This window comes from Neopsephotus bourkii, unplaced genomic scaffold (genome assembly GCF_033783945.1).
Source record: "Neopsephotus bourkii isolate Nb327-2 ecotype Australia unplaced genomic scaffold, CSIRO-AGI_Nbou_v1 NB_1615, whole genome shotgun sequence".
Taxonomy (NCBI): Eukaryota; Metazoa; Chordata; class Aves; order Psittaciformes; family Psittacidae; genus Neopsephotus; species Neopsephotus bourkii.
In genome coordinates, this window is record NW_026902090.1 from 2,406,868 (window position 1) to 2,421,668 (window position 14,801).

The window sequence follows — 14,801 nt, forward strand, 5'->3', positions numbered from 1 at the left end:
TAGAGCAGGCACAGGACTCCTCCACTGCGCATGCGCAGAGGCTTATCGTTCTTACAGGTCGGCGCTTCCTTTTCTCAAGTCTTTTTGTTTTTGCACTCGACGCTCCTTCGGGTAATAATGAAGCGCAGACAAATGCTTAATTTATCACAAAAGTGCGTCAATCATGAGATACCAGTTCAATTCAAAACGAAGTTTTTATACTGTAACATCACAAATCTGTATTTACCAATGAAAGAAGAAGCAATATTATATACCTGGAAAACCAACTGACCCAGCCGTAACCAGTTTAACTCGGAGTAAGTCCAGTAAGGGCACACAGTCCAGAGGCCATCCTTTGTTCACTCTAAGGAGGGCACAGGTAACGGCCTACTAACGCCAAAACAGTCAATTTCTGAATGAGGTTTCCCGCATTTGTACACCACGAGCAGCACTGAGCTTCACAATACCCATACGCACAGTCACTATCCGAAGGAACGCTTACTTAGTGCTAAACATCTACAGCACAACAGCCGCCTCTCAAACACTCCTCCGCATTCGCGCCACCTCTGGTGCCCTAAAGCGCTCCTGGCAGGTCGCAAAATGAAGTCGACAGCGCCTAGGGAGGCAGCGGCATCAGTACTCATCCTTTGCCCTGACTGTCGCAAAAGCATCCGCGCCTGGCGGCGGCAGCCTCTTGCCGGCGAATGGAGGGCCATGCAAGATGGCGGCACTGCATGAGGAGCCGGCAGAGGTGACGGCGGTAAAGCCGGATCCTGATGCGGGGACGCCGCCACAGCCCCCCACTGCGCCTCCAGTTGCCGCCGCCGCCGTTCCCGTCGCTCCCCCGGCCGCGGCGGCGGAAGGAGAGGCGGCGGGGAGCGGTGGGGATGCGGCGCCCCCGAAGCCAGCCGCACCGGGCCCGGCCGCCTCCCCGGCGGCACTGGACCGACAGACGCTCGTGGCTGTGCTGCAGTTCCTGCGGCGTAGCAACCTCCGCGAGTCCGAGGAGATCCTGCGCCGCGAAGCGCGCCTACTCGGCGATGACCTCGCTTCCGCAGCCCTCAGCCCCACTGGCGCCGGGCTCCAGGGAATCCCGGGTGGCGATGCGGATTCCATCGGCGGCGAGGCGCTGCTCAGCCGGGTTAGCGCCGCTGCCGCGACAGGCGGCAATGTCGCCACTGTCGCGTCTTCCAGCCCGGCGGTAGCAGCGGTCGCCGCCGTGCCGCCAGGGAAAGGTGGGGCTCGTCACGACACTGTAGGGTCGCTGCTCCGAGTGGGGGGCCGCCCCCTGTGCCGGGACCTCCGGGGCTCGGAGTCTTTTGTGTCTCTCGCAGCCTTGGAGGCTGTCCGTGATGCTGGGGCACGAGGGTCAGTGTCAGGTCGTGCTTCCCTTCGGGTGGCCTTCACTTCGGTGGGAAGCGAGAGTGTCCCAGCTTTCTGGGGGGACCCCGGGTGTATCATTTCCCCGTACAACTCGGGAAGAGATCAGGGGCTCTTGTGGATGCCCCACTGAAGCAAGGGACCAAGGACTGGGTTATCTGTCGTATTTGCAAGGAGCACTTGCAAAGTGAGAGGTGCTTCTCCTTGTCTTTCTGCCCTATCTCGAAGGGGGTATCCCATCTTCAGCAGGCAGCTGAAGGTTTCCTATGTAGTTAGATGTGATGGTCTAAGATGTGGCTGCAGGGGTGAGAACAGAGACTTGCTGTACAGAATATGATTTGAAGAAAGTGCCGTAGAGTACTTGGAGAGGAGGCTTTAGACATTTCTGGATCGAGTCGATGGGTACTTGAGGTGTCCTTTGCATAGTTGGAGTCTTAACTATTTTAAATGAAGGTATGCTGTGTGGCACATTTACAGAATAGGATAATGAAATTTCAGAAACTTATGTCCAAATTCCAGTGAATGTATAGTATAAAGTCAGCTTGTTCCTACTATCACCTGATAAAGTTGTTTTTATGTAGAAGACAAAACAGTGAAAATGTTTAATGATTTCTATGGAGAACAGCTCTCAGAGCATTAGCAAATGATAAAAAGTCACTGTACTGTAATGGTTGTGTGCTTGGTGAATTATTCACTCAATTAACTTAATTTGCTTGTTTACTGGAAGCAAAATAGTTACAGCGGGTATATTTTACAGCCTTAGAAGGATCCCACTCCTCATTTGAGATTTTATAGCCTTTTTTGTGGTGTTAGTGTCTTCTTCCTTAACACTTATGATTTTAACTGGATAAGACACTATAATACCTTATAGGCAACTGTTGGCAAGGAAGGCACGAAGGCTAAAGGTGCCGGGAGATTTGGCTACTGGACTGTGCTACCATCCTCTCACTTGTATTGTTTAAACCTAGTGCTGAACAAGCACAAGACTTAGTGTCATGTTTTGCTCTGAGTGCCTCTGCTTACAAGTGGAGCTGTTAGCCACTGTATGCATGCTAGCTCTTTCAGGCTGTTTTACAAGCTCTTGTTTATGTTGATGCTTTTGCAGTTGGAGGAAGTGTTGTTGTGGAAGATCAGCCAGATGTGAGTGCAGTATTGTCTGCCTACAATCAACAGGGAGACCCGACTCTGTATGAGGAATACTACAGTGGGTTAAAACACTTCATTGAGTCTTCTCTGGACTGTCATCGAGCAGAATTGTCTCAGCTGTTTTATCCTCTCTTTGTGCACATGTACTTGGAACTGGTCTACAATCAACATGAGAGTGAAGCAAAGTCTTTTTTTGAAAGGTAATCTGAAGTAACGGTGCCATGGATTATAGTAACTGTTCTTAAATCCTTTTCCAGTCTTCTGTCTCAGAAAGATCATGCTTTTGAACTGTCCATGGTCGTGCTTTGAACCATCTTTATAGTGAACTGATGAGCTCTGTGCTGCAGAAGTATCAATGAAGAGATACTTCTTTAGGGAAAGAGTGTGGGATCATTTTTTAGCACCTGAAATTTTTACTGAGATGCCAAAGTAATGTACGCTATGCGTATTGCTAATGTCATAACATGTATATTGAAATTCTTCAAGTGAGATTAAAGGAATTGATTTGTGGCTAATCTACAATTTTCTGTGCTTTTACTGTGGTTCGCTTCTTTATCAGTTGAGAAGAAAATGAAATTTGTTTTCTGGATTCAGACCAATTCTGAAATATTTCAATCTGAATTGGTAACTTTGCCTCCCTCCAATATGGTCAGCAAAAATGGTGCTGTAAATAGTTAAAATGTTCCTTGCCACCAGTATTTTATAACATGTTTGAGTAAAAATGGGAAACTCTAGACATATGTTAGCTATTAGGTAATACAAGTGGAGAGTGAGAAAAACATACACTGTAAAATGTGCATATTCATATAATGAATCAGATACAAAAACATTCAAGTACTCTTGCATAATAAAAAATTACCTGTATTTTATGATGCTACAAATTAAGGTTTCATTTCTCTAAATAGATGTGTCAGTGTCACTGTTTACTTCAGGCGAGAACTCTTTGGACATATGAAATTGTAAGGTTCCATTTGTGTGTTTTCTTCATCTTGCTTTTTAACTGTTGAAGTGTGCTTACTGTATACAGTAAATCACTCGTTATCTTCCCCAGGATGCAATTTATTTTGGTAGAAAATAATCTCTTGTAGTCAGTAGCTTCCAAAAGGTCCTTACATGTTTCATGTTAAAGTAATCTAAGGAAGTGTGCACTTAGGAGATAATGTTTTTGAAATAAATCTTAAATTGTTTCAATAGATTTCATGGGGATCAGGAGTGCTATTACCAGGATGACCTGCGTGTGTTATCCAGTTTAACCAAAAAGGAACATATGAAAGGTAACGAGACTATGCTGGATTTCCGAACAAGCAAGTTTGTGCTGCGCATTTCCCGTGACTCTTACCAACTCTTGAAGAGGCATCTTCAGGAAAAGCAGAACAATCAGATCTGGAACATTGTTCAGGAGCATCTTTACATTGATATCTTTGATGGAATGCCTCGCAGTAAACAACAGATAGATGCTATGGTTGGAAGCTTGGCTGGGGAGGCAAAACGAGAGGCTAATAAAGCAAAGGTAGGAAGCAAAGATTGTTGCACTTTTATAATTGAACAATTCTCCCTAGTTTTTACCGTAGTACAGACTGATAACTGTCATTTGAGATCTTAAAACCAGCATGAACAGAAGGGAGGAAGAGAACTGTACAGATACTTGTTGGCAGTACCAACAAGATGTGTCACCTTAGAAGAAACTGTTAAACCCTTTTGAGAGACAATGTTGTATTCAGCCCACTGAACTAAACTTGAACAAACTCATAAATTACTCTGTGGTTTTAAAATGGATACCTGGCTATTTGGCTTCCTCTTGTACAACAGGTGTCAATTCTTACTACAGGGTATGTTTGTGTAGATCTTGAGAGCACAGTACTACAGTACTATATACATAAATTATGTAAACTGTAGGGATTATGCTGTAAGGAAGTGTGAAGAGATGGTGGGAGAATTTACAGTTACCCAGATCAGTCGCTGAGTAAAACAACAGAATGTGTACTACATTTGTTATGGACTAACCTGTAATGTACGCACTAATATTAAACATAGCACTTTTAAAGTGCTTGGACGATTACATTGAAAACTTTCCGTTAAAAAATAGTTCTCAGTAAGAAAAGCAATTACCGTTTTGTGTTGTGTTTTATTGGCTTCCAGGTTTTCTTTGGCTTATTGAAGGAACCAGAGTTTGATGTGCCTTTGGATGATGAAGATGAAGAAGGAGAAAATGAGGAGGGAAAGCCAAAGAAGAAAAAACCTAAAAAAGACAGTGTAGGGTCAAAAAGTAAAAAACAGGACCCTAATGCTCCTCCCCAAAACAGGTACCATGGGAATGATGTGTAGAGAAGTCCTGTTAAATCCAGTCATGTCGTGCCAAACCTACATCGCTGTTCACATGACATTTTTAGCATTTTGGCCATTTCAGCCCTACACAGCTTTAGCTGTAAGACTTCTAAGGGAGGTAATGGAAAGCTTAGCATATAACCCTCTGTCTTTACCCTTCAAGGCAATCTGAATTTCCCTTGATAATATTTTACTCTGTTATCCACTTATCTTTTCAGGTCATGCTCAGTTGTTTATCTCGTCCACTGTCTCTTTGAAAGTTTTAAAGCTAACGGCTCTTTCTCTGATCAGTTAATCTACGTGGTCTTTCATTTATTCTAATTCTTGTTTTGTATTTGAATATTGAGGTGTAAGGTTGCATGCAAGGGTTTTGTTTTCTGTGTTTCGCTTAATGATATGGAAGGTGCTTTTAGTTTGTAAAAATGTGTGTTTGCAGAATTCCTCTACCTGAACTGAAAGACTCTGACAAGCTAGATAAAGTCATGAACATGAAAGAAGCTGCACGGCGTGTGCGTCTTGGCCCAGAGTGTCTGCCCTCCATCTGTTTCTACACATTCCTTAATGCTTACCAGGTTGGTAAAAGAAGAGTTTGGGCAATTGGGAAAAGGGAATAAAAATTATAGATATTGCTATTAACAAAGAAAGAAGACTTGGCATCCTTGGCAAGGGTTGTTGAAGTATTTGGGGTAAGTGTTGTAAAGTTGATGTTCCAAAACTTTAACAATTCTCTTTAGAGACTCCTTAAAATATATAATTTCCATGTTCCTTGGTCTTGCTCTGATTTTACCTGCTTTTGTTTCTCCTGTGGGCCCTGAGTGTATCCTGCAGCATGCAGATGTTTTACATCAGAATGCTAGATAATAGCACTGTTTTGTCACTATTAGCTCTGCTTCATTCGTACAGTCCATATATGCTTCATTTGTACATGCTTCATTCGTTTTTTTTTTTAATGGCACAAGAATTTACATGTTTATGTTGATCCTAAAATAGTCCCCTTTTATTTTTGTAAATAAGTTAATTTTCTTACTAGTACTTAGGATTTTGTAATATTTGAAATTCACCATGAAAGATGCAAACAGTATAAAAGGATATTTTGTGTTTAGGGTCTGACTGCAGTGGATATTACAGATGACTCTAGCATGATTGTAGGAGGCTTTGCTGATTCTACTGTCAGAGTGTGGTCTGTGACACCAAAAAAGCTACGTAGCGTGAAAGCAGCAGCAGGTAAGACAGACCATAACACTGACTATGAGAACACATTACTTGTGACAGCTGTTTTTTGCATGAACAGAGAAAGATATCTATGTCAGGAGAGTTGTCTTCAGCAGTTAGATGCTTTGACTTTGAAGAAACTGTATGTGCACAGGTGTATTGGATCACGTCTTACATATTACCATTAGAAACATTTGTAAAGGAACGTGAAGTCTGGTTGTGTACACCTGGTGCGAGGTGGTTGGTGCATACAGTTTGGAACCAGCCATCTTGCTTCTGAACTGGATGATAACTACTGGGTGTAGTAGGGTTTAGGTGATCTAGGGGAGAGACTAGAGGTACTCTGGGGTAAATTATAAGAGAGAACTCTGAGAAGGATGGAGGAGAATGTCCCGTAGCTCAAAACCTACACAAATTCAGGCTGCTTTAATTCTGCTGTTTATGTAACAATATGTTGTGGTTGAAGCTAGATACCACACAGACATTTCTTAACCTTGATATTTACCTGAGATGTGGTCATGATGTTCAGGAAACAGTAGCCTCACAGACTAAAAGTTATTTTGTGTGTAGCGTGCAGCTGTCAAAACATGTCTGTAAAGAACGCTTGTGGCATATTAACTTCCTGGGAAAAGGCATGAAAAATTGGCATCTCTATAAAGAAGATGTTACTGTGTTTGGAGGCTGAACAATGTATGTATGAAAAATAACATGTCAGGATTAATTTATTTTAGCTCAGTTAAGGAAGAGTGATTATTATGTAGTGTTATTTTCACCTTTTACAATGGTAAAAGATCTTTCAAGTGCCATTGCATGTTTCAAACTCACTAGTTCCCATGTACTTTTAGAGAGAATATTTGTTTTCTGTTCATGGCATTTATCTTTGAACTTATGACAGTTACTATGATACATGAACTTTGTTATATTGCAGACCTTAGTCTCATCGACAAAGAATCAGATGATGTCTTGGAGAGGATCATGGATGAGAAAACAGCAAGTGAGTTGAAGATTTTATATGGTCACAGTGGACCTGTCTATGGCACCAGCTTCAGTCCTGATAGGTAAAAGAAGTTTACAAGCTAATTAATTTGCTTGAGTTTTAATTGTATGATACTGAATGCAAACATGTTCTTCATGTGGCTTTCTCCAGATAGTTAAAGCAATTCTTGTTTATGCAGCTTATAAGAAACTCCGAGTGTAAGTGTTCATTATACTCAGGTATTGGGCACTGTCAGCTATTGCTGAAATCAACTGGACCTGAGGATGCCAGCACCTTTTTTGAGGTTTAGGACTTTGATGGCAAAATAGACCATCTTTTTTGCGAACTGTTTAAGTTGGGCTTGAACTAACTGAATTGTAGAGAAGAACAACTACAGCAGTGATTTCACTTACAGTATTGCAAAACATAAAACCAGACTGAGTAGCATCATTGCACTTCTTCAAGTTTCTCATATTCTACTGAGACTTAATTTTCAAAATCTATTGAATGGTATCTTTAAAAGAATAGATTTAAAACTATTATGTCATTATGAATGTCTGGACAGCAGAAAGGAAGTTTTAAATGTCTAAAGTTTTGCCTTACAGCTGAGAAGTGAACTTTGTGTGGAACGTGAATATAGAGTCTGGAATTGGGAATGTGAGCATTATATGAATTTTCTTTCAGGGATTCCTGAAATTTTGTTTGGAGTGACATTAAAAGATTTTATTTTTTTTTCAGTAATATAGCATAGCAGTTTACTAGTCATTTTTTTCATATACCTGGCATTCCCGAGTATAGAACAGCTCTGTGTGCTGGGGTCTTATTTGTTTGCCTATTTGTGTGGGGTTTTTGGTTTTTTTTTGCCCATAACCATCACTATGTAATCAAAATTAGTCATCAACATCCACTTGTATCTCTTTTTTGCATAAGGACCTAGGACAGAATTCTGCTTGAATCAGTTATTGTTGCTTACCCCATCAAACTGCTGATTTATATGTGACATGCTAAACAGATGCTGCTTAGGGGACACAGACATCTCACAGCGTTCTTGCAAAGGTTATACAGTCTGTGTGCAAGTCTGATACATAATATGCTATACTTTCTCCTGTGACAGGAACTATCTCTTGTCCTGTTCTGAGGATGGCACTGTCAGATTGTGGAGTCTTCAAACATTCACATGTTTGGTGGGATATAAAGGACACAACTACCCAGTATGGGATACACAATTCTCTCCTTACGGTTATTACTTCGTGTCAGGGGGACATGACAGAGTGGCTCGGTAAGAAGCTGGATGGGTTTTTACTTGTCTGGGTTGGTTTGTGGTGGATTAACCCTGAAAGTGATTACTTGATATAATCTAGCCTGCCCTAATACTGGAAATACATTTTATTTCATGTCAGTTAAAATACTGAACAGATGTTTTAATGTAGGCTGTTTTTTCAACACACATCAGGTTATCTCACAACTAAAGAGATGGTGTTTCTCTTGTGTGACTCTGATTAGAAGTATTCTCTTCTGGTTTAACAACTTGACAGAGTATTCTTGATTTCTCCCTTTTGGAGAAGTGTGCTTTGGAAAAGCACACTTCTTTGGAAGTTTGAAAAGCACACTTTTCCAAAACAGGTCATGCTAATTCAATAAACTGAACAGTAAGAAAGCACTTCTTTTTATTCCTCAGTGGTTTGGGTTGGAAGGAACCTTTAAAGGTCTTTTAGTCCAACCTCCCTGCAATGGGCAGGGCCATCTTCAACTAGACCAGGCTGCTGAGAGCCCTGTCCAACCTGATGTTGAATGTTTTGAGGGTCATCTACCACTTCTCTGGGTGATTTGTTCCAGTGTTTCACCATTCTAATTGTAAAAATTTCCTCCTTATATCTATTCTAAATCTCTTTTAGTTTAAAACCATTACCTCTAGTCTTATTGCAACAGGCTCTGATAAAAGTTTGTCCCCATCAGTTTTATAAGCCTCCTTTAAGTACTGAAAGGCTGCTATGAGGTCTCCCCAGAGCCTTCTCTTCTCCAGGCTGAACAACCCCAACTCTCTTAGCCTGTCTTCACAGGAGAGATGTTCCATCCTTCTGATTTTTGTGGCTCTCCTCTGACCCGTTCTAAGAGGTGCAGATACTGAACTTCATCAGGGTTCTTACTAATAAAAGCTTTTCTTTTCAGTCTGTGGGCAACAGATCACTACCAGCCTTTACGAATATTTGCTGGTCATCTTGCTGACGTGACGTGTACCCGATTCCACCCAAACTCCAATTATGTTGCCACAGGCTCAGCAGACAGGACTATACGGCTCTGGGATGTTTTGAATGGGAATTGTGTCAGAATATTCACTGGACATAAGGTAAAGGGCGTTATCACTTGCAGTGTGAAAGTGGTTTCATTTCTGTGATGAGATTCTGAAGTGTTCAGAATGCCTATGGCTTGACTGACTGAATGTGGGTAGATTTAATTGGCTTGCTTGTTGTTCCCTCTCAAATGTCTGTTTTAGGGACCAATTCATTCACTGGCATTTTCTCCTAATGGACGATTCCTGGCTACTGGAGCAACAGATGGAAGAGTTCTGCTGTGGGATATTGGACACGGCTTGATGGTTGGAGAATTGAAAGGGCACACTGACACTGTCTATGCCCTCAGATTCAGTAGAGATGGAGAGATTTTAGCATCAGGTAAAATTCACTGGAAACAGTGAAGTTTGTTGTGTTCCATACATCTGAAGAAGAATGGCTGCTTAAATTGTGAAAGACAAAGTAGAATTACTTGCTTAGCAAAACCAGCAACTTAAAACTGCTGGTGCAAGGCAAGTTCTTCACTGCATTGTGAAATGTGGCCCCTGCAAAATTCTGCTGTCTTCCCTATATCAAACTGTTATTATGTGACTTAGAATCAAAGATCTGCTGAAATTGGCATCTAGCACACAGGAGAGTCCTGCTTTTTCAGTGCTAGGTTATCTAATCCAAACCCAAGCGTTTCAAGGGAGTAGTTCTTTGTGCTTTAACTGCACTCAGGTGAGATTACAGAAAAGCTGAAATCCTGGTAACTTTTATGTGCGTATTCAGAACGTTAGAGGCTTGTGAAAATCTGTTTCCTTGCAGGATGAGGGCATAAACCTACAGTTATGAGAAAACCTGCTTTTTGAGCTTTAATTTTTATTAACTCGCTCCCCACTAACTTTCTTGTATACCTTGTTTATTAATAGGCTTCAAACTAGTGCTCATTTTCATTTTTAGGGTCAATGGATAACACAGTTCGCCTGTGGGATGCTGTGAAGGCATTTGAAGATTTAGAAACCGATGACTTTACTACAGCTACTGGACATATAAACTTGCCTGAAAACTCACAGGACTTGTTACTAGGTACATACATGACCAAATCAACCCCGGTTGTACACCTCCATTTTACACGCAGAAACTTGCTGCTGGCTGCGGGAGCCTACAGTTCACAGTGAATCTGGAAGCTGCAAGACTGACTGTGCCAAGTCACTGCATTCATGACCTCAGGATGTGAGATAAGGAGGAATGTCTTGCACAGGTGAATTCCACTAGGAACAAACCTACGTAAACTAATGCAAACAGCATTTCTCAATTCTGCTATTTCATATTTATCCATACTTTGAAAAGCTGAAGATTGACAAGACATCGTGGCTGTAAAAGAAGGAATTGTTCATGGTGCTTTTGATAAATATATATATATATATACATGTATATGAATATGGCTGTCTCGTCTCGGAGATGATACTGAGCTCTGCTGAAACTTGGGGAAATTTAACAGCCTTATTATGTGTTCTCAAATGATTTTTTTAAAGCACTTAATTTATGGATAGCAGATGTTTATCTCAAACACAAGTGAAAACTTCAGTTTCAGGAAAGAAGAATGTAGTTTAATTTGCTATAGCCTGGGCTGGGCAACAGGTATGGTGAGAGTATCCTAGCAACAAACAGGGCATTGGAAGAGTAGGTCCTGCAGGCAGAATCCTGTGGGGGACTGCTGCAAAATGACGCCTATGGGGTTTGTGCATCCAAGTACTAAGTCCTGAGAAGATTTCAAACTCCTGTACTCTTTTGAGTTACCAGAAACACAGATTTTGTTATTCTGTTCTTAGAGGTAGCCAGTGCTGTGCGACAAGCACCCAGAAGTGCAATGTGAACTTAATTTACCTTCATACTTTATTGTCTGAAAAAGAAAGAGGAGGGGGGACATGACTGAGGCATAACTGAAATACCCGTTATTAAAAAAGTTGACTTAAACCCTTTTACATTGTATTGGATCTAAAAGAACTTTAATAATCTTTATCATTTCTGTGTAAGGTTTAATATACCAAAAGGCAAAACTTAGCCAAGAAGTCAAAGCATTGCAGAGTAAAAGGATTAATCAGACCGAAGTGTATTATCAGTTTGTTTTTTGAAAGGCCAGCTCATCTGTTGCAGTGACAATTTCCACCCACAAAACCTAACCCAGGAAGGCTTCCTGGGCAACCAGTAAAGCTCAGTCCTTTTTTTGCTAAGAAAGATTAAAACATCCAAGTCATTGGTAAGTATACTTCTTGTCTTTGAGCAAAACCCACCACCACCAGAAGACAGGCCCACAGTTTGCTGGGGTTATAGGCTTGTTTTGTTGTTGTTTTTGTATCTCTTACAACCTGTATAGAGGGAAACCCATTTTGTGTTCATTACTTTCCAGTAAGGGCTGCGCCACTTGAACAATCTGCTGGCTCTCTAATGAAAATAAAAACAAGACGTTTCCTAGGTAAAGTAAATGGAGAACTACCTCCCTTTTCATCCTTTCTCTGACTCCAAGTCTTGGAGTATTGTAATGTGTATTATACATTACACATCAAAGCAAAGGGTGGAAAATTCAATAGGAAGCTCACCTGGAAATGTTTTTTAAAGATGTTAAACCTAAATATTATGCTCTCTTTTTTTTGTGTGTAATGGTACCTCCACAAAATTTCCTAGCTCTCAATAGGACCAGTTGGACTAAAGTACAATTGTGGTGAATCAAGTTACCTAAAACAAAGCATGTAATTTTGACAGCTTAAAAACAACACTGCCATATTCTGCCTTTATATTTTGTACAGTTTTATACTTTTGATACTATAATAAATACTAAAACCACATAGTTCTTGTCTCTTATGTTACAAGAAAGTGTTCTCTTTTTGGGGGCAATGGAAGCAAGAGCAGTGCTTTTATCTGTGATCATTCTGCTAAGAGAAACAAAGTAATTCGGAAACAGCTGATGATAAGGTGTTTCAGGTAAATCACCTGAGGGTAGATGATAGGTTGTAGCTAATTTGATCTATTACATTGTTACAACAACCGATATTCAGCTGGAAGGTTGCATACAGCAAAGGCCATTTATTAAAACGAAACTCACAGGAGAGGAAGATTACTACATTTAATCAGAAAGCCCAGAATCTACAAATGGCTTAAAAATATACATAGAGTGAGAGAGCACAGAGACCTGTAATTTCTCTCTCCTTTTTATCAAGCAACCATGTCTATCTCTTCCTGCCCTCAGTTGGGAGTATAGTTGCATTCTTTAGCACCAGCAGTCCCAGTGTCAACCCTGCTGCTGGATCCCATCTGAAATCACATTTATACATCAGCACTGAGGGGACATGTAAGGCAGGTTCTGTGTTCTGAGCTACAGAAAGACACTGGAGAATGCAATAGACAGATTTTAGTGCTGGGGAGGGAGGGGACTGCATATATTTAACTGTGGTAGGCGCACCCCATTTATTAAGAGTCTATGTCTATGAAAAAACTGAACTACTTTGGTCACTGTTTACGAACATGCAGGGTTATGAGAGCTTAACATCCACAAAGCAAGCCATTTTTTTTCTGGCAGTTATTTCTGAAAGGCAAGTAAATCAAATACCATAATTTATCAGTCTAACGTGGGAGGTTTTGCATGATGACCCAACAGGACCTATGCAAAATATGGACAACTGAGGCAGAAGCTGTCATCTGCATTCCATTATTAATTGTGAAGAAGTCATGATTTCCATGTAAGCTACTAGCCTGGAATACAAAAAAAAAAAAGGAGCAACCAAGTAAATGCAAACCATGTGAGCCCACCATTACCCACTGAGACATGGAAGCGTGGAGATGCTTTCACCAGCTCTAAGCTCTATGGCAGCATTACGGTCTTTCCTAGGCTACTTCCAGGTGCTCAGAACACTTTAGGATGTATTGTAACAACAGAAGACTTCAGTTAAGATTGTAATGACAAGGATCAGTTACTTCATCTCTGCTACAAATAGCCATTTTTTGACAGAGGAAAAACAAGAAGTGCACATTTGTTCTTTTTTTTCACCATTTCATATTTCAAATAAAACAAGTAATCATTTCAATTTTATTAGCCACAACAGGTCATCAGCTTGCATTACACTGATAGAGATTAGAGATTCAGACATGCCAGCAACCTGCCAAGAGAAGAGAGATCAAACATAGCAAGTCTTGCACAGTGGTACTAGTAACTGAGCACTCCCTCTCCCCAAGCCCAAACAATTTTAGTTACAAGCAGGCAAATTCCAGCATCCACAGGAACAACTGAGGTCCCTTTATAACACACAATGATGCTCAAGCTTATTGTTTCCTACCCCTTTTTGCAGACTATGAGGACAGACCATAGGTTTTTTCAAAATGCCGTTTCAGTGGAAATTTTGTATTTGAAAGCAACTCCACAATTTTGTAACACTTGGTTGTTGCTATACAAGAGCAATCACTTCTATACAGGCCTTGCACAGTCAGGTGTGCAATATACATAGCTCCATTGTATGGTGTTCCTCTAGTCCGTTCAAAAGGTTTTAACAGACTGTACTAACCTCTGCTTGGAATTCTCTAATACAACTAACTCGTATTTTATTATTTCAATAACATACAAAGCAACAGTTATTCCTATTTTACAGCAAAAGGTCAGACCAGAGGCACACAATAGTTGTAGGCAAAGACTGATATGCCTAGCTGCAACACCCTTCCATTCCTCCTTCCTTGCTCACCCTTCATCCCTGCGTGCTGTCTGTAGTCCTATTCACCATGTCAAAACAAAAGGAATACTGGTACCCTATATTGACTACATCCCTCTTTAACAACCTACGTAACGCAGAACGCCCCAAATAAGCTGATGCTATGGTTTAGTTGAGGTTTAAAATTATAAATACAAAGTTCACATGCCTGTGTTTCTCTCTCTAATCACATTGTATTGTTAGCAACATGTCCCTTTGTCACTGTTTCTTCTTGGTCTTGTGCTGAAACATTTTGGTCCTGGAACACACTTACCATTTACTTATCTGCCACAGCAGGAGTTTTGTTTTTGGGTCTAAGCTTGAAATACAAGATGATCAGTGCAATGCCCGTGTATGTTGCTATTACATACTGGAAAAGATAAAAGTTTAGTTTAGTTTCAGTCTAATATCCAGAAAACACCATCATCCTAGACTACAGCAGTTAATATGCGTAATACATACATTCCTCCTGCCCGTGATGGTGTAGGAATTGAAGTACTTCGCAAATCCAGTGAACTGGTGTTGAGATCCTGAGTCATGGCCAGCCATGGTTGCTTGTCCTAACCAACAATACAGGACAGTTAATGAACTGAAAGTCAGTTGGACATGATCAACAGAAAAATCAAACTAACCTTGACACTGAATTTAGGAATGCTACTGTCAGCTATTAAATCTGCTCTCAGGACGTTCAACAGACAGTGAATACACATATGGAGCAGGCACCTTCAGAGCACTATATCTTAAGGTACAAAACAGGTTACACAAGAGCTGATA

At 40.9% G+C, this 14,801-nt stretch overlaps 3 protein-coding genes across 3 annotated transcripts in view; 2 read left to right on the forward strand and 1 right to left on the reverse strand.

Moving 5' to 3' along the window:
- Window positions 1–83: 83 nt before the first annotated feature.
- On the forward strand, window positions 84–11,192 carry TAF5 (TATA-box binding protein associated factor 5). The gene is made up of 11 exons (XM_061372599.1): window positions 84–1,214; window positions 2,465–2,705; window positions 3,700–4,015; window positions 4,645–4,808; window positions 5,267–5,402; window positions 5,934–6,054; window positions 6,971–7,100; window positions 8,133–8,297; window positions 9,188–9,365; window positions 9,513–9,690; window positions 10,252–11,192. Exons 1-11 carry the CDS (start codon window positions 701–703, stop codon window positions 10,467–10,469), a joined length of 2,361 nt encoding a protein of 786 aa, XP_061228583.1. The 5' UTR covers window positions 84–700; the 3' UTR covers window positions 10,470–11,192.
- Window positions 11,193–13,360: 2,168 nt separating this feature from the next.
- Window positions 13,361–14,614, reverse strand: ATP5MK (ATP synthase membrane subunit k). Its single transcript, XM_061372606.1, has 3 exons — window positions 14,490–14,614; window positions 14,302–14,397; window positions 13,361–13,445 (listed from the first exon to the last, which is right to left on the reverse strand). The coding sequence occupies exons 1-2, from the start codon at window positions 14,574–14,576 to the stop codon at window positions 14,305–14,307; spliced, it is 180 nt and encodes a 59-aa protein (XP_061228590.1). The 5' UTR covers window positions 14,577–14,614; the 3' UTR covers window positions 13,361–13,445; window positions 14,302–14,304.
- The window catches only part of NEURL1 (neuralized E3 ubiquitin protein ligase 1), a 228,775-nt gene continuing 228,462 nt past the window's right edge, over window positions 14,489–14,801 (forward strand). The window contains exon 1 of the mRNA XM_061372601.1: window positions 14,489–14,607. Coding sequence (XP_061228585.1) covers window positions 14,575–14,607 — 33 coding nt within the window. The 5' untranslated portion in view covers window positions 14,489–14,574. The remainder of the gene's footprint in view (window positions 14,608–14,801) is intronic.